Below are 24,205 nucleotides of genomic sequence, written 5' to 3'. Positions count from 1 at the left end.
TTAAATTCGTCAACTGACAAACTACAAAACTAAAAAGGAAGAGTTTAATGAAGGTTGGTAATGAAACTTTTATAAAATATGTTCGACATGTCTTCCATTTTCTTGAATGCAGAGCTGAAGAATAACTGTGCATCAAATGAAGGAATTGAATGGTGTTCTATTTAGGGAAAAAATGTGTTATAAACAACATATATCTCGATCACAGTCGTCACATATGGATTTCACAGTAAAAAAATCATTGATATGGCGATACAATAGAAAGTTGTAATTTAAAAAAAAGTAAGAAAAACTATTGGACACGCTATCATGTACAAAATTGAAACAAGATATCTTTCAGTCGTTAAATGGATTTCGCTTTGAAAAAAGTCGAGTTTATGGCGTAGAAATAGGAAGAACGACCATTTTTACCAAAAAATGTTTTTTTAAGAAAAACTATTGAACCTAGCAATAGGTAATACTTTATGATATTTGTAGAGGTTCCATTGGCGCTCCTTATGGATCAATAATATACAGGGTGTTCTATCCAAAATAAGATTCTGCAAATTTTTATTTACAATATGTGGCAAGCGGTTTTTCATACCCTGTATATCACAGGTCGACTTCAGATATATCGTTTGAGAGAGTTACCAATGCAGAATATTCGACCAAAAAAAAAATTCAATTGGACTTGGCACAACTTCATAATATCAAATATTCTGAGTGACGAATATTGGAAAAAAAAACCTGTCATGCTAGATATCTCGAAAACCGTCAGTATTTTCGAAATGAAAATATATATATATATATATATATATATATATATATATATATATATATATATAAAGAGTGTTTTATTTTCTATGTAGAAACTAAAAAAACGATAAAAAATATAGGTTGCCATTTGAAAAAAACACGGTTGGGATCCGCCCAGAAAAAACTGAACACCCTGTGTGACCGCCAATATTTTTATTTTGTCGAACTAGAGTAGTAAGGTAATATTATAGAAATTTTGATTTTTATCTGTTTCCTAAATAGAGATATGGAACACCGCGCCACTGTTGCAGGACCCTATATATTAATTTCCCTCGGTATTGACCAATGATCTTTATCTGATGAGTGGTTTGATTTGTGAATAAAAAAAACCTTTCTTCCCTCGTTATTACCTGACTCATGTACTTTCTTAACTGTTCATAATAATCCCAGTCAATCTTACGTTCAGTCTATGAAAATATTCTCATAGAAAAGTTGACATTCTGCTAGGATAAATAATTTCAATTATTCCAGTTGATGTTCCAGAATATCATATTCAATCATCCATTTGCTCAGTTATGAGAGGGTTCGGACGAAGCATATATCATTTCATTCGCTATATATTTGAATTTGCATACATCAAATAACATCAATTTTAAAATTTTGTTTTCCAGATCGAAATACACGATAAGAGAACAGAGGAGTGGCTATAAAGTTGTCATGTGGCTGGAGATACGATCTTTCTCTCCTTCGGATATTGGAACTTACAACTGCGTTTCGACCAATTCTCTAGGAAGAGCTGAAGGCACTCTTCGTTTATATGGTAAGCGGGTATATTTGAATGATAAAAATGTTTCCAGTTTGAGTGATCAACTTATAATAATATTAATCGGTTTTTTGACTGAGATACAAATCATATTTTCACATACCTATATTCAGTGAGTAGACTTGAAAACTGGCTATAAATAATAAATAATGTATTAATGAGAAAGAATGTGAATAGCAAATTTTTTTTTACATAAATGATACCAACTCGATAAGTGAGCAAACATTTGTTTCGAGATAAAATTACCTTACTTAACTACATAGAAAAAACTATATATTCAATCCAATACGAGAACATTACAGAAAAAGCATCACACTTAAAAAATATACAGTGCATTTCTTTAATGTCTCCCCCCTTTTATTTTCTGAACGGGTCAACTCAAAGAATTGAAATTTGGGATAATGAAATTAATGCATAAATACTTTATTTTGAAGTGAAATTGACAGATTGAACTTTCAAGATGAATGAATGAATGAATAAATTTATTTGAATAGGAAGGAAATCCAAATAAACAAATATTACATTAATACATTGGTTCAATAATACATATACAAGGACAACTTAAATATAACTCTAACTCAGACCTGTATACTAACAAATATATATATACATATATACACATATATCTTTGAATATCATTCATTTTTATATAATTATTTAATCTGTCCCTAAACATGCTTTTGCTTATGTCTTGAGGTAATTTATTTAATTGATTCAAACCTTTATAAAATAATATTTTCATTGAACTTGTTAGATCGCATTTTGGCAAATGAAAATCATTGATTTGTCTTGTATTATAATTATGTGTGCTACTTCGAAATGTAATAAACTCCCTGAAATATGATGGTAGCATATTATTATCAGTTTTGGCGACTGACGATTACTTCATAACCTGGAAACATATACCCAATATCCAGAAAAAATTAACGTTTTGGGCAGGAATATTGGAAACCATATTGTAGGACCTCTATTTATTGATTCAAATGTAACAGGGGAACTGTATTTGAATATGCTGGAAACTACTGTTGACCCTCTCATCACTGAATTCGTCGAAGCGAATCCTAATGAATTCGATATAGATATTGTATTCCAACAAGATGGAGCACCAATACATTACTCCAGACACGTAAGGAACTATTTGGGTACTAATTTTCCTTGTCGTTGGATTGGCCATCGAGGTCCTACAGAATGGCCAGCCCGCTCGCCATATTTGGCACCTTTCGACTTTTTTCATAGGGCTATTAGAAGCAAAAGGTGTACTAAACTGAACCTGCTTCGATATTGGATATACGGCAGAGAATACTAAATATTTGTAGAGATATTGACGCTACTGTGTTCGAAAATCTTCGGCGTGAGATATCGGATAGGCTGTTCATATGTCAAGAAGTTCAAGGCAACCATTTCAAGCATCTTCTGAACTGACCTCAAGCCTATTACCTCATATTATGAAGTTAAATGTCAATTCAGGCAATTATTTAAAGTTCCGCCATTTTGTAGTAGTTGAAGATATTGACATTATATTCTAGAGTTGTATTTGGTACATCCTTACAACGTATTTTTGAAAAGTTTTCAGCACTTTATATACTATAACGATCAAAATAAAGCAGAAACTAACAACTAACGTAACGTAATATCAAATTCCGTTTTAATACCAACCTCACGCTAGTTTTGAATTATGACGAATACGTTTCAAATCATTTATTTATTTATTGATTATCCGTTTGACATATAAGTATGTATAGGGTTTGTCCAGCGATGAAGAACACATGAAAACGCAGTGTCCGTATCGAAAGAGAACTATTTTATGATATAAACAATTCGTCTTGGTTATAAAAACAACTATTAATTAAATAATTTTCTAGATTTCGGGTAAATTCATTAATTTTATTGAGCTCCTTAATGTCTTTTGGTAACCTATTGAAGATATTTGGGCCCATCACATAAGGTAAGGTCAATTAGAAATAACCTTATATTCACAATACTGTATGTGGAAGTTATATTTTTCCTACTATGTATGATTTCATTGGTGTTATATTTATGTTTGTTTTAATGACAAAAACTGACAATTTGAATATATACTTGCTGATAAGAGTTAAAATGTTGTATTGTCTAAATAAACTTCTGCAAGAGGCCCTTTTTGAGGCTTTGGCCATCATTATCAAAATATACTTCTGTGCAACGAATACATTTGATATCGAAGTCGAGTTACCCACATACATATGCCATGTCTCAGTTTGGAAGCTACTTGAGCATGGTAGAGTGCCAAAAGTTGCTGATCTGTCAAGATATCTGTTAAGTTTCTAAAGAGTAAACCCAATGAGTTAATTTTACTCGTTAAATTCGAACAGTGTTGTTTCCATGTCAAACATGCATCAATGGTAGTTCCCAAAAAATTTGTCTCTTCTTTTCCCAGAATTGACATGTTCTCAATTTGAAATTGAACAGCCACGCAATGTTTTTGTCGATTGTGAATTTTAACCAATTGTGTTTTGTTAGCATTGAGATAAAGAGAATTCGCTCCGCAACAGTTCATAACAGATTGCAAAGTATATTTATATTTGTTTAAAAGTGAGTTTTCATCCATGTCAGATACTATTAAAGAGGTATCATCGGCATACATTGTTAAAGAAGTAATCCTCATTTTTGGTAGATATATGTTTTCTCTTTCGTTCTGCTGAAGTTTCCTTGGTGTTTGTGAATTTCTATTGCTTCTAAATACATTCGTATTGAATTATGATTCGACGTTTTCTCGGTATTTTCGAACAGGATCTTCTGTCCTTCGTCGAATAGTCATGTTCAGGGACTGCAAACTTCTCGGTCTGTCTTCATCGGCAACTGCGCTTGTGCTCGACTAGGCGGGTATCAATGATTCTTTTCGACTGACTGATATAGACTTCACCACATTTACATGGAATCCTGCAAACTCCCGCTGATTTGAGTGGATCTCTGCTGTCTCTCCACAAGATTGACTGGAACTGCCATTTCATCATAAACTGTTCCTCGAGTGTTGAACTTCATTTGGGATAGACTAAAAATTTGTGAAAGTTCTGGAATACTCAGATTCATAACAACATATTTCTGCCAGATGTGATTTTGTGGAAAAAATACTTCAATTCTGTCACCCAATTTCACTGCCACGTATGAAAAAGTTTTGAACGATTTATCCATCGGCAGCTAACATACAAACGCTTTCCACCTATCGAGTTGAAAGGAATTTTATCGCCGAAAACCGAGAGACAATAACTTATTCAATCTGACCCTACTCGGAAATGAAACTGCTTTCTGTCCAAGAGCACATATTTGATTTATATATAGAGGTCAACATATCGATGAATATCGAGAATCTGAATTTGCATTTGAGTGATTTTATTTGTCTGGATTTGAAAAAAAATCCTCTACGCACCTCTGCTTTCAATGTAACTGAGTTCAATGAATCCATTAGCCTGAAAATATAGAGATAAAAGCAAATCATCACTAGAGGTTTTTTCACTCAAACCAATCTGTTTTTAGCCAGTAAAACGATCAGATGAGAACATTTTTCAGTCCACGTTTTCTTACTGTCTTCACTTCAACATTTCAATCAGTTGTGCTTTCATGTTCATCCTATTATCATGCCATTACATCGAATCAAATGTATGGATCTATAGGAAATGTAACAACATCACTACTTCCCACGCATGATTATTATTATTGAAAGAGAGTCGAACGGTTTCGTCTGAACTTCGTATAATTCGAAGATGATCAATTATCGTTGAACCGAAACTCAAAATATTCGTTTCTATTCCACATTCCCATTAGCGGGCAACTAAAATCGTTCCGTTCGGATTCTACGAAGCTCTGAAAGAAGCAACCGTGGAATCCCATCACCAGGTACAGTTTCCATTATCTGTATCTCTATCTTGTACATCCTCCCAAGGAGTTATCCTCCGAGGTCATCGTCCATTCTGTCCTTTCCAGGAAGGTCACTAGGAGACATATCCTTTATATTGGCAGGTGTAGGCCACGACTCGCCGAGCACACACTCTCTTTGGCAACCTTGAGGTGTCTCACGGTGGCCTCCACGAAGGTTTTGGAAGGTACAGCGACATTACTGTCGTTGCGCGGCTTCTTCAACCTTCTTGGGGTTCCCTCCGTGGAGGTGCACAAGTGAAGGAGCTCTCCAGCAGGGGCAGCCAGTTCCTTGCCTTCATTCAAAGCGGGGCTCTTGGTACCTGCCGCAGGAAGTGCCCTTGCTATTGGAGGGACAGAGCCCCGCATTACCAGAGGTGGGCTGGGCAAGATTTCGCCCAGTTCCCTAAGGAGATTCAGCTGTCGGCACGATTCCTTACATCTTAGCTTGGGTAGGCTGGTCCACGGTGGTATATTATGCAAAGGCTTTTGGAGGGTTTCAGTTCCCCTTGCCCTACTTATTTTTGCCACTGAACAGAAGCCCGGCGACCACGTCAGTAAGGCCACATTGGCAAGCATATTGGTTACAGCAACTTTGTTCTTCCCCGACAGTTCCGATGACCAGATCTGTCGAAGTTTGTGCTAATACTTGCCGCGGAGAGAGTTTTTCACTGCCGTTACCTCTTGTGAGTGGCGTTGTTCCACCCCGAGGTAAGTATACGTCTCTCCGGCATCCAGATGGTGTAGGATGCTTCCATCTACGAGCTGCACATCCTCTCCGTAGTCCCCGCATCGTCCTCTTTTGAGATGGACCATTGCACATTTGTCCATCCCGAATTTCATACCGATAGCATGCGTATACTCTTCCACCACCCTCAAGGACTGATGGAGATCCTTTTCTCCAGAGGCATAAAGTTTAAGATCATCCATATAAAACAGATGGGTGACCTTGTGCCTCCGGTTTCCAGGAGTGCCACTGTTGTACCCTTGAGTATTTCTGAGCGCAACGGATAATGGCAATAGTGAGATAGAGAAAAGAAGGTGACTGAGGGAATCATCCTGAAATACACCCCTTCTGAAAGTGACCCGCCCTGTTTGGACTCTTGCTTGACCAGATGTTATGGTGAAGCGAGTACGCCAAAGTGGTATCAGTTGTTCAATGCATCTCACTATGTTGTCGGGTACCGCAAGGCATCTGAACAAATGCAAGATGAGCTCATGCGAAATTGTATCAAATGCCTTACAGTAATCGATTCAGGCCTTGGAGAGGTTACGCTTATATTGTATCGAGTCCTGCGTTACACATCTATCGATGAGCAGGTTCTCTTTACATCCAGCGACTCCTCTCTTCGACCCTCTCTGCTCATATATTCGTTCGAACACTCGGTCAACTGCGGTGAGTATTAGTGTGTATAAGATGCTTGTAAACAACTCATAACACGAATTCAAGCATCTTATCGGTCTGTAATTCTTAAGAATCGACAAATCTCCGCTTTTGGTGATAAGAACGGTCCGCCACTCGATAAACCAATCCGGAATCGGCTGCTCTCCGTCCAGCCATGAGTTGAAAACTCTGGCAAGATGACGGTGGGTACTTGGTAGTTTTTTCCACCAATAAGTGTTCAGACCATCTGGCCCTGGAGCAGCAAAGTTCTTGGAACCAACAAGGACTCTTCGAACGTTATCCGGGGTTATCGGGTTGCGCAGTTCATAATTTTTTTTTCACGGTAATGTGCGCTGGTCAGGCCCTATCCTCCGAAGCCCCGATACATTGGAGGGCGCGCCAGCATTATCAACCAATGACCACTCCCCACACCGTGGGGTAAGTGATCATTGGGTGCGAGAATCATGTGCCCTGAGCAAGCGCAGTGAGACAAGAATGACAGCCTTCTGCATCTGTGCGGCTAAGATTTCTGCCTCAGTGCGGCAAGCCGGTATGATTTTAAAATTCGAGAGTAGAGAGGCTATCATTCCACCAAGGACTCCAATAATCAGAACAACCATCTTGACAGAGTGATCTGGAAAGAGTCTGCGAAGTTCGAAGAGAAAATCTCGATATTTTATCCGTTTTTCCTCCTCTTTTCTGACGATATTCGCCTAGCCAGGAGCTGAAAACTCCACACCAAGTATCGTTTTGCTCTGGCTTATTAGCTTGTATGAGCCTGAGGGTGGGGAACGAATAGTTCCAATAAATTCGGCACTTCTCGTTCCCCACAACGGATTCAATATTCCCCGGAGCGTAGGGCAACACCGGTGTCTTGTCAATACCGTAAGAGTGTTGTTATTATTATTATTATTATCATTATGTATTCACCGTATTTTGAACAATTATGATAACTTTTGATGTTTATATCCTCAGAATGCTACATGAAAATGTTACTTACAAACGGTGACAAGGATTAGTCCATTGTCATTCCAAATTCTGTTGATAAAAGTCCTGAACTGGAAAAAGTTTTTATCAGTACATAAATAACGAAATTCCAAAATAGCTCCTACATTCAGTTTTTTCCCATTTTTGAGATTACCATCATTTTTTAATTCAGTTCTTACAACTCTTAGCGTTTTATCAACTTTTCAAGAAAAAAAATCACATATATTCAGGTGGTAATTCGTTTTATTGAGCTGAACTACAGAATTATTCATTATTGCCAACCTCATATATAGAGTTATCCAAAGCACTATTCAAACTCCTCAAAAGTTTTTTTATACTTGTCACACTGGCCCCACTATATTTTTCAGATAAATCTAGTTGTTTGTTTTTATTTCGAGAAAAAGTGTCGCTCTCGCAAAAGTAATTGATTTTAGTTGGTGTATCAAATTCCTTCATCAGAAAAGAAGATTTCAAAACATAATTCTGCAACTGACTGCCATCGAAAGGCCCCTTATTGACATGTTCCTCTTGCTTCACCTTCACATCCTCCTCAGTATTATCTTCATCGTGAGTTATTTTCCGCATTTCTTCACAAAAAGTCTCAATATCCATAATATCTTGCTTCATGGAACGAAACTTTCTTACTTGAGATTCAGAAATATCGATAGCGTCAGCAAAAGGATCGTTGCTTTGTTTGCATGACACATTTTTCATGTCGTACATTTTTATTTTCACCTTGTCTGCTTTACCGGGGGAGTTCGGACTCGATATAGGCGTTGCTCTTATAAAAATGTAATTATTACCAGGAGAATCTTTGTCTACAGTGGTATTCTTTTTTTTGGGTGGTTGCTCACTTTCAGCCCCAAATTTGTTATTCGTACTGAAAAATTTGTAATTTCTCAAGCGTTCCTCATTTCGGATTCGGTCCTGAGAGTCGTGAATGGATACATGTCGTGGTTCTTTTATCTCAGTCAGTTTGAATCCAGTTCTTTCCAAAGAATCTTCCAGCTCCCTGTCATTGAATGATAAGTCTCTTGGTTGGTGAGGTCTATATTTCTGATTCACATCGGCATTCATGAGCTCGTCCAAGTCATTCATTATTCCTTCTAGAGTTTGATCTGTTTTGACACAGTCATAACTTGTTTTCTCGTATATCGTTTCAATCTCAGATGACTGAGTAAATGTATCATTCACACTTCTGTAGGCGATTTTTGGTCTGCTGAAATATTTATTTTCCAGGGCTTGTAATTTCTGCTTCATTGCATGTATCGTTGTTAAGTATTTCTTCTTGACACAGTCACTGTGTCGATTCTTCTTCTTTGGTTTGTGTGTTGGTAATCTACATCCCTTGGAACTTTCTGCTTGTTTCATTTTCATGGCCCCTTTTATCTGCTCGAGTTGCGCTGCAGCAATATTCAGTTCTTTGTTGGTCTGCTCTAAAAAGCTATTGGGATTTCTATTGACCTCCAACGATGATGTTTTCGTTTCAGGAAGTTCAAGGTCTACTAGTTTTTTCACCAAGTTCTCTGTTGAAGTAACTGTGTCTTCTGCTTTCTTACTGTGTTGGCTTCTTGTGTTTCTCAAAATAGAAATAACTGGTTTTTTGGTGGGTTGTATTATAGCTTGTTCCGAACCCAATAGGGGCATCTCCATCCGTATTGTTTTCAAATCGATCAAAGGCCTCACATTTTCTGTGCTTGAATGCTTTTCTTTCACAGTGGAATCATCTTTATTCAATATCGATCCGTAAACTCTTTGAAATTCTTCGAAATTTTTGTTTACTCCATGATGACTATTCAATTTGATTTTCGTTTTGATCGGATATATTTTCAGGTAATCATCAATACTTTCGTTGTTTTTAAACATCATTCGAGTTTAAATGGAAATTTTCGAGGAAAGTTAATTGACATTTCACGTAACATTTTGACACTTGAAATTTTGATTGATTCTTGTCAAATTGAAGTATCGTACTTATACTTCATGATCCAGTAATATCAAACTTACTGCTGGGTGTATTTTTTGCTCGATTTTTGTTTCATCGTTGAAAATAAACCGTGAAAATTTCAGTCGAGCTTTTCCCTATACGACGCAACTATTTGAGAATTTTTTCCCGTATTTCTGGAACGATGAAATGAATAATTATCACCTTCTGTTTGAAAGCCACAGCCAAGACACATGGTATAGTTCCAGTAAACGATATAGTGCAACCTACTTTCCAACAGCTCTCCTTTAATAAAATAGTTGGGGAGCTAATTATTTCATCATTCAATAATCATTTTCGATTATGTAAGAATCATAGTAACTATGTAATATATATAAGACTATATCTTATGGGTAAGGATTGAAATAAACCAATGTGTTTCTGAAATGAAAGTTTTATTTTGTTAGTTTCTCATTAAAGGAAACATTTTATTTATTTACACTTTTGTGAAAACCTCACCTGAAATGGAAGAAATGACATACAAAGTCTATTTCTCCTTTCCAATTTGTATAGTCCCAAATTGAATCTGAAAATGAAACTTCAAAGCCTTTTTTTCAACGTCACATTCCAATAAATCTAACCTCTAACAAAAACTACAGATTAATGATATTCATATGCCAATACGCGAAGCGCGCCAAATTCAAAATTAACGAAATCTAATTTCTTCACATATATATATATATATATATATATATATATATATATATATGATGTGTTGTTTTTCCGGGTGTTCATCCGTTGTGTACTATTCGATAGTCGACGTTTCGCCATCATCTCAGATGGCATTATCAAGACGAGTTAATGCTTCGCTTCGAGAGGTGTAACTGAAAAAACAACACATCATATTCTACCATCCGTAAAAACCTACATTGTAATATATATATACATATATATATATATATGTATATATATATATATATATATATATATATATATATATATATAAATAGATTAGTACTTTTTGATCATTCTCATATTGATTTCAATTTAAGAGCCACCGGTATACAGCTGTTTCAGCCAATTGGGCATCGTCAGTACCAGGCAGGCGGTCCTCGATTGAAGATAAAATGAGAAAAACTAAGAAAGTACTTGATGAAAATAACTGCGTAAACGCAAGCGAAACATAAGTGGAACCATCTATTGGTGTGATACCCAAACTATTTTTATCTAGTACTTTCTTGGTTTTTCTCATTTTGTCTTCAATCGAAGACCGCCTGCCCGGTACTGACGATGCCCAATAGGCTGAAACAGCTGTATACCGGTGGCTCTTAAATTGAAATCAATATGGAAATGATCAAAAAGTACTAATCTATTTATCTTTTGATTTTCATGGAATTATTTTCTAGCAGCTGGACTGCATTAACCTTTCTCAATATATATATATATATATATATATATATATATATATATATATATATATATATATATATATATATATATATATTTATATATATATATATATATATATATATATATATATATATATATATATATATATATATATATATATATATTCTGGTTCTGCTGCTGGTAGCGGAATGTCTAGGGAAGAAAAGGTTCGAAGTGGTTTGGAAGAAATAATGGACAAACTTCCAGAAAAGTTTCCTGTAGCAGAAATGATGGCCAAAGTTGAAGATAGAACTCCCTACATCATAGTTGCTTTCCAGGAATGTGAGCGGATGAACATACTAACATCAGAAATGAGAAGATATCTGCATGAATTAGACTTAGGAATGAAAGGAGAATTAACGATAACATCCGACATGGAGAGTTTGGAGCAGTCCATCTTCATGAATCAAGTAGCAGACTCTTGGGCGGCAAAAGCTTATCCTAGTTTACTACCGCTGGGTCAGTGGGTTGGTGACCTTACTTTACGGATTAAGGAACTAGAAGGGTGGACAACTGATTTTTCCATGCCTCCAACAGTTTGGCTAGGAGGATTTTTCAATCCACAGTCGTTCTTGACAGCAATTATGCAACAAACCGCTAGGAAGAACGAATGGCCTTTGGACAAAATGTGTCTAATGACTGATGTAACGAAGAAGCAGAAGGATGATTTTACTTCTGCACCCCGAGAGGGTGCCTATGTACACGGTCTTTTCATGGAAGGAGGAAGGTGGGATGTTCAACTGAATAGCTTAGCTGACTCAAAACTGAAGGAACTATTTCCTGTTGTACCAGTAATTTTCATCAAAGCTATTACCCAGGATAAACAAGATCTCAGAAATATGTATGATTGTCCGGTTTATAAAACAAGAATGAGGGGTCCTACATTTGTATGGACATTCAATTTGAAAACTAAGGAAAAAGCGCTAAAATGAGTCCTTGCCGGTGTAGCTATATTGTTACAAATTTAATTTATGGTTAGTTATATGACTCATAGAAAAGAGTATTGTCATTTTTGTTTGTTATAAAGTTTATGAATAATATATATATATATATATATATATATTTGTGAATCATGAAAATATTTTTTGGAAAAAGAATCTGATTTATTCTCTATTATTTTTTCAGAAATCAAAGTTGGGCCAATTCCTCCTCACCACAACCAAGTGATTCTGGGAGGTGAGTATTATTTTATAATACATGATTTAACGTCTAGATGCTGTTTGGAAAGAAAGATGAGTTATACCTGAAAATTAATAAATTCACTCAAAAATGTTATTATATTTGAAAGACATTTAGATTTTTCACCTATAGTCAGTGGGCATACTTGAAGACTGGCTATATATTGAATCATCTATTTCTCTAGAGTAGGTAGGGTGAATGTAAGTCCACAGCACACAGGCCACATGTGACCCATTGTACATCCTCCCAAGGAGTTGTCCTCCTAGGTCATCGTCCATCCTGTCCTCTCTAGGAGACATCTCCTTTATATCGGCAGATGTAGGCTAAGACTCGCTGAACACACACTTCTTAGTCCAGCCGCTTCCTTGGCTAAAGAGTCGGCAATACGATTACCTTTACTCCTGTCGTGCCCTTTAAACCACCACAGGATAATGTTATTATCTACCTAGGCTTCGACTAAATCTTGGTGGCACTCTAGTATTAGCCCTGAGGTAACACGTTGTCTGTTCAAGGCTAATAGGACTTGTCTGCTATCAATATAGGTTGATGAACTGACACCCATCAGAAAACAACTCCCCTGGCTGCTACCACGAAGGGTGTTGGATTATATCCGACAAGTGTCAGTGCAGGATTCTTCACTGAAGTTATTCCTGCATATGCTGTTGGCTATACATCTGCGGCAATAGATTTTCAATTATTGTAGCACTCTTGCAGACCGGTTTCTGGCTGTTTGGACACTCGTCAGTGCATGGTAATAATAATAATATTTATTTTCCAATAGACACAGATTACATGTATTGGAATCGTCAAAGTACAAATAATTCACAAAATTCGCAGTGTGAGCGACACTGTTGTTATTAAAACAATAACCACAAAATTAAAATAAAATAAAATACACCACAGATACACTTACATATCACGAATTGTGAAATTCTTGCAAATTATAAAACAATTATCAATCAAATAATTATTCAACAACTTACTACATTTATTGAGGTTTGTTATATCTTTTAAACACCTAGGGAGTTTATTGAAAATAGTAAGACCTACCACTGATGGACAATTTAGCGTTGTTTTATACTGACGAAACGAAACATGGAGATCACTTTTTTGTCTAGTGTTCACATTATGAATACTTCCGTTTGTAGGAAATCTATTCTTGTTTTTAAAAACATAGATCAACAATTCAAAAATGTACACACAGGTTAGGGTTGAGATTCTAAATTTTCGAAATATATCCCTATAAGAAAATGTACTAGGAACTCCTGCTACTATACGAATATTCCTTTTCTGTACAATTATTACATCTGAAGCTAGTGTAGAGTTACCCCAAGTCAGACATGCATCCATGGTTATCCCCAGAAATGCTGTATCATCTGAACTGTCGAGTGTTTGATCATTTATTTGAATTTGTACTTTCTCGCACTGTCTTTGACGATTGTGGAATCTCGCCAACAAGTTTTTTCAGCATTGAGGTACAATGAATTGTTTCCGCACCAATTCACAACGGACTTCAAGGTACTTTTACACTTCTCAAACAAAAGATGATCCACATTACTGGACACCACGAAGGATGTATCATCAGCGTACATTGTTAAGAATGAATCTGTGATGAAGTTATCGATTTCATTAATGTAAAGAAGGAATAATATCGGACCTAGCACAGATCCTTATGGTACACCCATCGTGACGTCCAAGCGCTCAGAATCATATGTAGTGGTAGTGTCTATCATCAGCATAAAGTCGATGATTTCCGATAATCAAATTCCTACAGAGTATCAATCCTCGAACTAAGCTGAAGCATACAACAAACAACAGGTTTGTCGGCGCCCCAGCTGCCTGTGAAAGAGGTAACCAACCCTTTGTCCTTTCCCATTTTGAAAAAAAATTCTGAAGCTACACTCAATAGTGAAATGTCAATACATTTTTTTACTTGGTGTAAAATTTTACCAGTTTGTTTCTCAGGAGAGATTAGAGTATATAAACCTTCAGGATACTGAATTCAGAACCAATTTGTCTTACCTTGACAGAAAGCCCCAGGGGGTTAAGTATTACATTTGGTATTGATTTGGAATTGTGTTTGGTAGATGGGGTTTTTGTTGGATTTCGTTTTCAATTGTTTCATTCACAAAATCTTTGGCATATCCATTATCTCTGTGATATTGAGGATTTTGCAGAATGGTCGCTGTAGAATAATAACACAACACAACAAAAAAATATTTTTTGAATGTTTCCTACACTAAATTAGTCAATTTCTACTAATTTTGGGGTGATAAAAACGAAAATGACAACGAAAAATTTTTATTAGCTCTGGTTTTTGAGATACACAGTACTTAATCTTAAAGAGTAGTTATACTATACGTGAGAAGTGAAAGTACATAAAACAATCCGTCGCTAATAACCCTAGCGGTTGATGCGAATTGATGAATTAAAAAAAAAATATTGTTATGTTTCTTTTAGAATATTTTAAGTACAAAACTAATAAAAAAAACATTATTCTTAGTGTTTTGACAAATAAAAGGAGTTTGTACCACCAAATTTCAATTAAGTCCATCCGATTCATTGTAAGATCGCTGTCGTTTAGCTTGTCTTTTATAAAACACTTCTGAAGCATCCCTACAAACAGATCAGCAGTAGTCTGCAAGCATTGCTTCATTCCAGCGGCCCTGATATCTCTGTTCCATTAAGGCAATGTCTTGATGGAATCTTTCTCCATGTTCGTCACTCACAGCTCCACAGTTTTGTGGGAAGAAATTAAGATGAGAGTGAAGAAAATGAATTTTTAAGGACATGTTGCATCCAAGTTGGTGGTAAGCTTGAAGAAGCTCTTTAACCAATGCTGTGAAGTTATCATCTCTTTTGTTACCTAAAAACCCATGTACAACCCCCTTAAAGGCTTCCCAGGCTCTTTTTTCATTTCCTGTTAAAATCATGTCAAAAGCAGGATCATTTACGATTTCACGGATTTGAGGCCCAATAAAGATGCCTTCCTTGACTTTAGCATCACTCAACCTGGGAAACTTTGCTCTCAAGTACTTAAAAGCTTGTCCTTCCTGGTCCATGGCCTTCACAAAGTTTTTCATTAGTCCCAACTTAATATGTAATGGGGGAAGGAGAACATCCTTAGGATCTACAAGAGGCTCGTAAACTACATTTTTCTCATTAGGGTTTAGGTCTCGTGTAGGCCAGTTCATTTTTTTATAGTGAGATTTTCTATCCCGACTGTCCCACAGACACAAAAAACAACAGTACTTGGTGAACCCTAATTGCATTCCTAGGAGTATAGCAATGACTTTCAGATCACCACAGATGTGCCACTTGTGTTGTTCATATTTGATTGATTGGAGAAGTGTTTTCATATTTATATACGTTTCCTTCATGTGAACTGCATGACCTATAGGAATAGAGGGTAGCTGATTTCCATTATGCAGAAGTACAGCTTTTAAGCTCAGTTTTGAAGAGTCTATAAACAGTCTCCATTCAGATGGAGTGTGATCCAAATTCAAGCAGTCCATCAAACCATTAACATCAGAACAAACTACGAGGTTTTCTTTTTTCTCAAAAAAAGGAAGCAAATCTTTCTGACGCTGTCTGTACTGAGATATTTTCACATCATGTTTTAGAAGATTCCACTGTTGTAGTCTTGACCCTAACAGCTCAGCCTTTTCCTTAGACAAGCGAAGATCTCTTATAAGGTCACTCAACTCTGCTTGACTAATTCTGTGCGGATCACTAGACCTATCGCTTACCTCAAAATCAGGGTCATAGGATGTAGAAGGATGGGTTGCTCCTTCTTAACAGTCTTCATCACCTTCCTCTAAAATTTCATAGTTTTGGGGTGGAGAAGGGACTGGCAAATTGTCTGAGTGTGGTACAGGCCGAAGAGCAGATGGGAGATTAGGGTATTTAACCGTTCCTCTTTTCTTCATAGATAAACCTTGCTCAATGGGAGGAGTTAAGCAGAAATAACAGTCGTCTGTATGATTGGTAGGCTCACGCCAAACCATAGGTACTGCAAAAGCCATTGCCCGGTTTTTATTTTTCAGCCACTCTCGCAATATGACGGAACAAGAATTACAACATATATGAGGAGCCCATGATTTATCTTGGTCCCCAACTTTCACACCAAAATAATGTTCATACGCTGTCTTAACGATAGGTGTCATTTTACGTTTCTGGGCCTTAAATGTTATTTCACCACATATATAGCAAAAGCTATCGACAGAATTCACACACTTTCGAGGCATTTCAGATCAGCACTTAAATTAATTTAAAAATCAACTTCACACGATAATTTCAACAGCAACGACGTGCGTACAATTGACAAACTCACATAGGTTATGTTTACTACTTAAGAACAGCTGATGAGAGGGGTGTTATGTAAACAAACATGTGTACCAACTGTTGGTGATGAAATATTTCATTTGTTGAAAACTCAATATACATATATATAATATAATGATACTATATCTTGAAAACAAGAGCTAATATATGATTTTTATGGTCACTTTCGGTTTTAACACGTGGAAATACATTAAAATCATCTAATTTCAACCCCGAAACAAAAACTTTGTTGTGTTGTGTAATTTGAGTGCTAAAGTGCTCATGCTAAAGGAACTATTTTGATTCACAGGGCTTTTGAAGTATTCAACATTGTCGGATTTCTTTACGTTTCATGACAATAGTATTTCGGAAACTTGTAAACTAGGATGATCAACTTTCCTAATTACTTTTCTTTTTCAGGGTTAGCGGAACCTGCAAGAGGACATAGATCCAGTAGAGGAACTTCAACAACATTCATAACGCCGCCAGCATTGATGATTTCGTTATCATTTACAGGCTGCTTTCTCAGGTGATACTGAGGAAGTAAATAAGATCAAAGTTTCACAATTTTTTGAAGCTGGACTATGTGAACTGTGCTATAAGATGTTTATGTGTGTATAAATACTTGACGGAAAAAATGTCAAGGAATTATTAAGATTGATAACCCCTTTTGCTGGTACTGAAAACTACTCTCAACGAAATTTCTTTGAGGAACCGAAATCCTTCGATAGTTGTGTGTCAATTAACGTTTTGTATCTCTCAGTATCATTGATTCCAGGAATATCAAAGGTAATCTGGAGTTTTCAGAGATTGTGTCCGCTCAATGATGTTTCGCTCAAAGCTTGTCATTGTGAAACTGTATCAAATCCAGTCCAAATGTTGCATTTGTAGGCTTCGAATATCCTTGCTTCTGATGTTTCTCAACTGACGATATTGTAATATAATAAGAGTGATTACTTGCTTGTAATTCAGAAAAGGGAGATGAACCCAACAAGTAAATGAAATAATCTGGTGTGCTCAAAGTAATACAAATTATGAAACAACAACAAAAATTAATTGGCGCTCCGGGCCGACTTCATTGCTACCAGTGGCGCATTTGCTTTTTCATCTGCAGGAAAACCCGGAAAAACCTGCAGCACCACATCATCTGAAGATCTTGATCTGCCAGCGTCCTTTTTTTCATAGAATTGAATGTAAGGTGTCTACAGAGGCTCCAGTAAATTCAAGATATCGCCAGAACATTCAGGAACACGAACGCAAACCAGTCAGTTCCGACTTTGATCAAGGCGTAATAATGACCAAATTCAACGCCAGAATCACAGTGAACTATGACTGCATGAAGATCATAATAGTGGTCTGCTAGATTGAAATGTCCATATATTTCGAACCTTCGTAAGAGTTTGATACTTTCGTCAGAGGTTGAGGCATGTTAGAAGATCATCAGTGTTACTATTTGATTGAATGGTGCCTCAGCTATACTTGTTGTCCTATAATAGTCAATTAGTTTGGCGCATATTTGGCAATACAGTTGATCACCACCCATTAAAAGTTCTATTTTCGGATGATTTAACAATAAGCTTTGCACTGACTGGTTATCAGTCTTATTAGGAAACGCTAGTTGAAGTTCAAGAGAATCACATACGTTTTTGCTACTTCTTGAGCATGTACTACATACAGGAAAAAGATCTACAAAACAAGACGAGATAGACTTTGCAGAATAATTCAATCCAGAGCGGTCAGGAGTATTGATTCTGCTATTTTTCTGCTCACGAAGAGTATTCAACAAGAACCCCAAGAATTCTGAACAATCCTCTTGTTGTCCTAACGAGTATCTAGCGGGCTTAAAAAACTCCAGGAAATCGATTGGTGGAAGAAATGATACATTCTTACGAAACTGCAGCTGCATAAACAGGTGCTTGAGTTTGGTGATTAAGTAGAAAACATTCTCGTTCTTGTTCATCAGTAAAACCCCGTTCCAAATATGGAAATAAATTGTTTGAAGGGTGAATATGAGTAGGTACAACTTTGAAGAAGAAATATTGTAATCTTGGAACAATATTTGATAAATAAATGTAATGTTATTCAAATAATCAATTCATGACTTGTTAAATATTTCCTTTCAAAAATTTACTTCACACATACAAAGAAATATTATGGATTGGCTACGATACAGTTCTAGACGAATTATTTCTGATTTTGTCAGGTACCAAAAAAATGTTCCATATCAATGATCATAGTCACAGAATCCGTAAGTGAATAATATTCTTGAACTGCAGAGTTATAACGTATCTTAACTTTGAATTCGCAAACGTGATACAATATATATCATTCAAGTTGAAAAAGTCTGTTGAAAATCTGTATATTTTTATTAGATTGATTTTCGGTAAAGAGAAGATGTAGCTTTCAACTTCTACACCTACTCACAAAAAAATGGAGAAGTGCTCAACTTCAACATATCTTGGGTTAAAATGTTGCGGGCCTAAGAAAGAAAACGTGTTCTTTTGTTCAAATGGGCTTCGCTTTAACGGTATTTTTTTTCCATCAAGAAGCAATGCAAAATCAAAACAAGAGATTGTTTTCTATCCATTGTTTTGAAATTAACAAAAGTAGTGTCACTCTCTGAAAGTTCATTAAGTGTTGGACAAAATTTTATCATCAGGAGATTTGAAAGAAAAAATGTCATCTCTTCAAAATTGTTCTATCTCTCACCTGACTATTGTTGTCTTGGCAAAGATACTTCGAAGTCTACCAAAAATTATATTTGCAGAGTAATGATTTCAAAATACATTTTTCAAATGAATCATTCATCATCGAATAAATTGCATTTCATTCATACCGAATAGAACACGTAAAGTACAGTTGAGATTTTTGTTCATATTCAATTGGAGAGAGTGCAGTTTTCATCACCACTCATCTACGATTGTTGTAGATCATCCTATATTGCGAATTCATTCATATTGCTACAACGAAAATTCATTATCGAATGAATACATATCGAATACCTATATTGTTTCATATTCAGTGAATCATTATTTATCTCACATCAAATGAAATTTGATATTCATCATAAATATAATCATCCAATCCTCACAATGTTCGTCCAATCTTCCAAACACTCGAACAAAAATACATACAGTGTGGCACACTCAAGATATTTCATTTTTGGGCCGCACTATTCGAATTTCAGGAATATTAGGAGTATTGATTGACAAAGGACTAACATTCAAAAAACATTTATTGAAAGTGATAAAAACTATCAACAATAAGGTCAATTTTCTGGTGAGAGTATCACCAAGCCTATCTAGATAGTCGAAAATTACAATTTATAATACATTAGTTTTACCACATCTTACTTTCTGTTCCTCAATACTATTTACAAATAATAAAAACGAGTTGGAGTTGGTAGTATTAAAAAAATATATATTCTAAAAATTAATTGGTTTAAAGCAAATTGTTTATTGAATAAATGAAGAATATATTAAATTAAAAAAAAAGTTTTTTTTCAGAATATCAAAGAAATAGAAATTATGATTTTAAAAACATGGTTCCATGTTATTCATATTTGGTAGCATAACAAATTGTTAATCAACAAATGCGTTTTCGAGCAATAATTTTTTCATAATCATAAAAAATTTCAAATATCTTATAAACAGTACATGTGCTTATAAGAATTTTTTAAACAAATTGTGCTGAAAATTATGAAAAATAATTTTTATGTAACTTCAAATAGTAAGAATGAATTTGAATACAGGAGAATTTTTTTTTCATTGCTTCAATTTAATTTTTCACTTTTTAACGTCTTTGATTATAAATAAAAAATTTCTAATTTCACCAACGGGAATCTTTTTTGAAGGATTTCAACAAAAGCTCCAAGAAGTGAACAAAATTATCAGGGTTTTTATGTAAATTCAAAACATGTAAAATTTAGTTGAACAACTAAAGTATATCTAATGAAATAGTCACGGAAAAAAATGTTTCCATGGATTTTCGTTTATTCAAGTGTCTAGAAGGTATATGACTTTTTTCATTTCTAATAATGGGTTAAAATAATTTTTATTGTTCAAAGGTCCACGCATGGCCCACTTTTAGCACTATTTTCAGCTCTAAATTAAAATTGAAAATAATGGTGATAGAGTTCCAGGAGATGAAATATGTTCCAGGAAATTTCCTGTTCTTCAAGGATCTTTTTTTAAATTTCGGATATCTTTGATATTTTCCGAGATATTTGCAAAAAACCAAACCCCTTTTTGTTCACTAAATTGTTTATAACTTTTGCAAATTTTTCGAGCATCTCTTGAAATTTTTCAAAAAGTTGCTTGAGGTCATTCCGAATCGAATAAGCCCTGGATCATAATTTTCGGTGCTCTTGGACAGAAATTTCAAAAAAAGGATTTTGTGACCCAGAGGTCGGTCGATAGCCAAGCGGTTCGGCATGGGTGCTTTGTTCACTCACTCGAATTGACTGCCGTGTTGGTCGGTGGTTCAAGCCCTAGTCTGAACGATCGATCTTCACTTGCTATCGTCCAACCCGTGTTAGGAATCACACGTTAAAAGGTAAGACCTCGTTAATCCTTAGCTCGCACAAGTTTCGACTTCTGAGGGTTGTCGTTCGTAGGGGTGCGACAGCTGGTTAACGGAAAAACAGATTTTAAACAGATTTTTTTTAAACAGACTATTAATTTTGACCGATGTCTCTGTGGCTTTTTAGTAACTAGTAATCAAAATTTGAATTTTTTCATAATGAATATCAGGTTTTTCTTTCTTATTCATACATCATAACAAATTTGTTATTTTGGTAGCTCCTTTATTCAAAACCATTAATTAAAAATCGGATTTGAATATGGAAATTACAGGAAAAAAAATATTTTTCTTTGAAATTTTGTATGTGGTATCAAAATCGATTTCTGAGCAACTTTTTTCAAACAATTTATTTTGATATCATCAACGCGAAGCAAAATATCGAGAATTTGTTCTCTTCGCAAAAAATCTGTGAGCTGGGTTAAAGGCTGTTACCAGGGCTAAGTACTGCGAAAAGTGCGACCCTAGAAGACTGCCTATACCAAAAATAAAATATTTGCTTTCAAATATGATTAAAATTCATGTGTCACACTGTATATAAAATATAAAAATTCCAATTCATTATTCGAATTGATTTCAAAACCAATGCTCCCGGTTAGTCAAATGATTTTATATCCGGGAAAACACATCTTGACGCTGTACGAAAAGAAAAATTCATGTCGGGTACAGAATCCTGCAAAATTCAAACTGGAGATCAATATGCCAGTGATTCTTCAATCGACTTCATATAAATTTTCATCTTGGCCTAATGATTAGCTAAAAATTCAATCGGGAAAACCCAACTCAGTAGGTAATAGAAATGCAAAAAATATCAACTTCAATGTCCATTTCTGGCAACATATTGAATTTATTGTTTCATTTAGAGACTTTGAAAGACTGGGGCTAATGAAAATTATTTTTGTAAGTGTAGTTATGTGAGTAGAGTTTAGTTTCAATCTTGGATTTCATGTATGAGTTACTTTTGAAGTTGTGGGTGAAATATGTAAGTTAAGATTATTTTAGTAAGTAGACATGGTGCCAAATCAACCGTATATATAAATATGTGTGTATAAAAATTCTTATAAATGTGCTGTAAAAATAAATGGTTTCATTTCCATCCAGACCCTTTACACAGTAATCACATTGATTTGTGCTAACAAGAATTTCAGAAGAGAATGAGAATTCAAACTGCTTATAGGTGATAATAAAGTGAAGTAAGTTTATTGACTACGTTACATACTCGAATATGTTTGTAAAAAGTCATTCACAGTCAAAATGAGTCATAAATATTGGACAATACAAACTTTTTGAATATAAGACAGCTCAAACATTTTAAAAATCTTCTAAAATATTCTGCAGCCAGAAAAAAAATCAACGCAATATCAATACAAAGGTTAACCAGCCTACAAATGAAAAAAGAAGAAACAACATATAAACTGTGGTTTTTAAAGTTAAATTGACTGAGAACTGAGGTAAAATGCTTAATACGCAGCCATGCAACGCTGCGTAATTGGAGATTGTTTTATATTTCTATATCTTATAATCGTATCAATTTTGATGTATATGAACTTGAAATATTGAAAGACGGAATCATGAATACTGAGAATACTGAGTTTTTGTTTTAGAATATTGAAGTTGAGGTTGAAACATCTTTCAATTCGTGTATTTGCTTGAATGAATTTGAATCTTATGACTATTTTCTATATTTGACAATACATAGTTGAAAGGAGAATTTTATATCCGATCAAATAAATAAAAAATATACTTAGGTACATTTCCGGTTGGACCTGTAGAGATTTTCAAAAAAAATCCATGTTTTCATGAGCTGTACCTTCATTATGAATTTCAAATTTCCTACCCCACAAAACAACTGAATGGTACTGCGTACAACGATTTCATTGTCACTCGGTATAAACATGGACAGAAATTAATCTAGAGAGAATAGTTTTCCGAAAGATTAATAGCCACGAGGAAATTTATTCCAGTCTCCATTCGCTATATACGAGTATGTATACTGTTTATGTAGAAATTAGAGAGCGCAATACTACCAGCAAACCGACATGATCCGTTACAAAGCATAATCATGTGTGTTACTGAAATTTATCGCTATTTCCGAACACAGTTCAGCCTATAAATTAAAATTTTCGGCAATTTAACAAAATGAGAGGGTGTGAAATTGTATTGTTTGTATAGATATACCTATATATGTCCTTGTTCAATCCATTGATTCTATTCTATATCGGTTATTTTGAAACGTAACATGAAAGTTTTTCATTCAATTACTTGTTTTATGTTCATTAGTCTGTTTTGAATTCATTGAATCGATGTGCATTGAGTTTAGGCCACCCAATACCATCTGAATATCTACTCATTTACGTACAGAAAAAGCGAAAGGAAGTTTTGTTTTACTTGCTTTAGAAACAATTTTTTCCCATTGTTTCTCTTTCTCTTTTCTTCAGCCTCTTTTAATACCCTTTTCATAGGTGTACTCGTAAGAAATTGTGAGTGTTGGTTAGAAACAGTTTGTTTAGATCCTATGTTTTGGGAAATTGGAGCAAACTTGAAAAAAGAATTATTTAATTTGGACGAAGACGACTAAGAACATTGTTCGAAGTTAGAAGTCGACGGTATATTTTCCTTTAAAATTATAGCACATTGGTTAACTTGATTGTCTGAATTTTTTTGGAGCTCAGAAGTTGGAGAATCAGAAACATTATCCAGTTCATGATTTAATTCAGATAATGCGGAGTCGTTTTTTGCTTGGTCGCTCGCCTCTACAACAATTGATCTTAATTCTCGAACAATATAGTAGAAGATCCGAACCTAAATCGACCTTCACCGAGCTGATAATAGAATGAAATATATTTTATAATGAATTTAGTATATTAGAAAATATGTTAAAAATGGGTTCGCTAAAAAATCCTGGACAGACTATTTTTAATTATTTTTTGAAAAATGATTT

The 24,205-nt window shown here is 35.0% G+C and overlaps 2 protein-coding genes across 2 annotated transcripts in view; both read left to right on the top strand.

The window, feature by feature from the left end:
- The window catches only part of LOC111516201 (lachesin), a 278,815-nt gene extending 258,508 nt beyond the window's left edge, over positions 1-20,307 (top strand). Inside the window, exons 7-9 of the mRNA XM_074178727.1 lie at positions 1,404-1,552; positions 12,310-12,360; positions 17,107-20,307. Coding sequence (XP_074034828.1) covers positions 1,404-1,552; positions 12,310-12,360; positions 17,107-17,219 — 313 coding nt within the window. The 3' untranslated portion in view covers positions 17,220-20,307. The remainder of the gene's footprint in view (positions 1-1,403; positions 1,553-12,309; positions 12,361-17,106) is intronic.
- Positions 11,314-12,186, top strand: LOC111515013 (dynein beta chain, ciliary-like). The gene has a single exon (XM_074178726.1). The coding sequence runs from the start codon at positions 11,334-11,336 to the stop codon at positions 12,114-12,116; it is 783 nt and encodes a 260-aa protein (XP_074034827.1). The 5' UTR covers positions 11,314-11,333; the 3' UTR covers positions 12,117-12,186.
- Positions 20,308-24,205: the final 3,898 nt, after the last annotated feature.

Source organism: Leptinotarsa decemlineata, unplaced genomic scaffold (assembly GCF_025532065.1).
Source record: "Leptinotarsa decemlineata unplaced genomic scaffold, Ldec_3_MD MMD2_tig00004307_RagTag_RagTag, whole genome shotgun sequence".
NCBI classification, from domain to species: domain Eukaryota; kingdom Metazoa; phylum Arthropoda; class Insecta; order Coleoptera; family Chrysomelidae; genus Leptinotarsa; species Leptinotarsa decemlineata.
The sequence above is the reverse complement of the archived record's forward strand: the minus strand, read 5'-3'. Positions and strand labels throughout refer to the sequence as shown.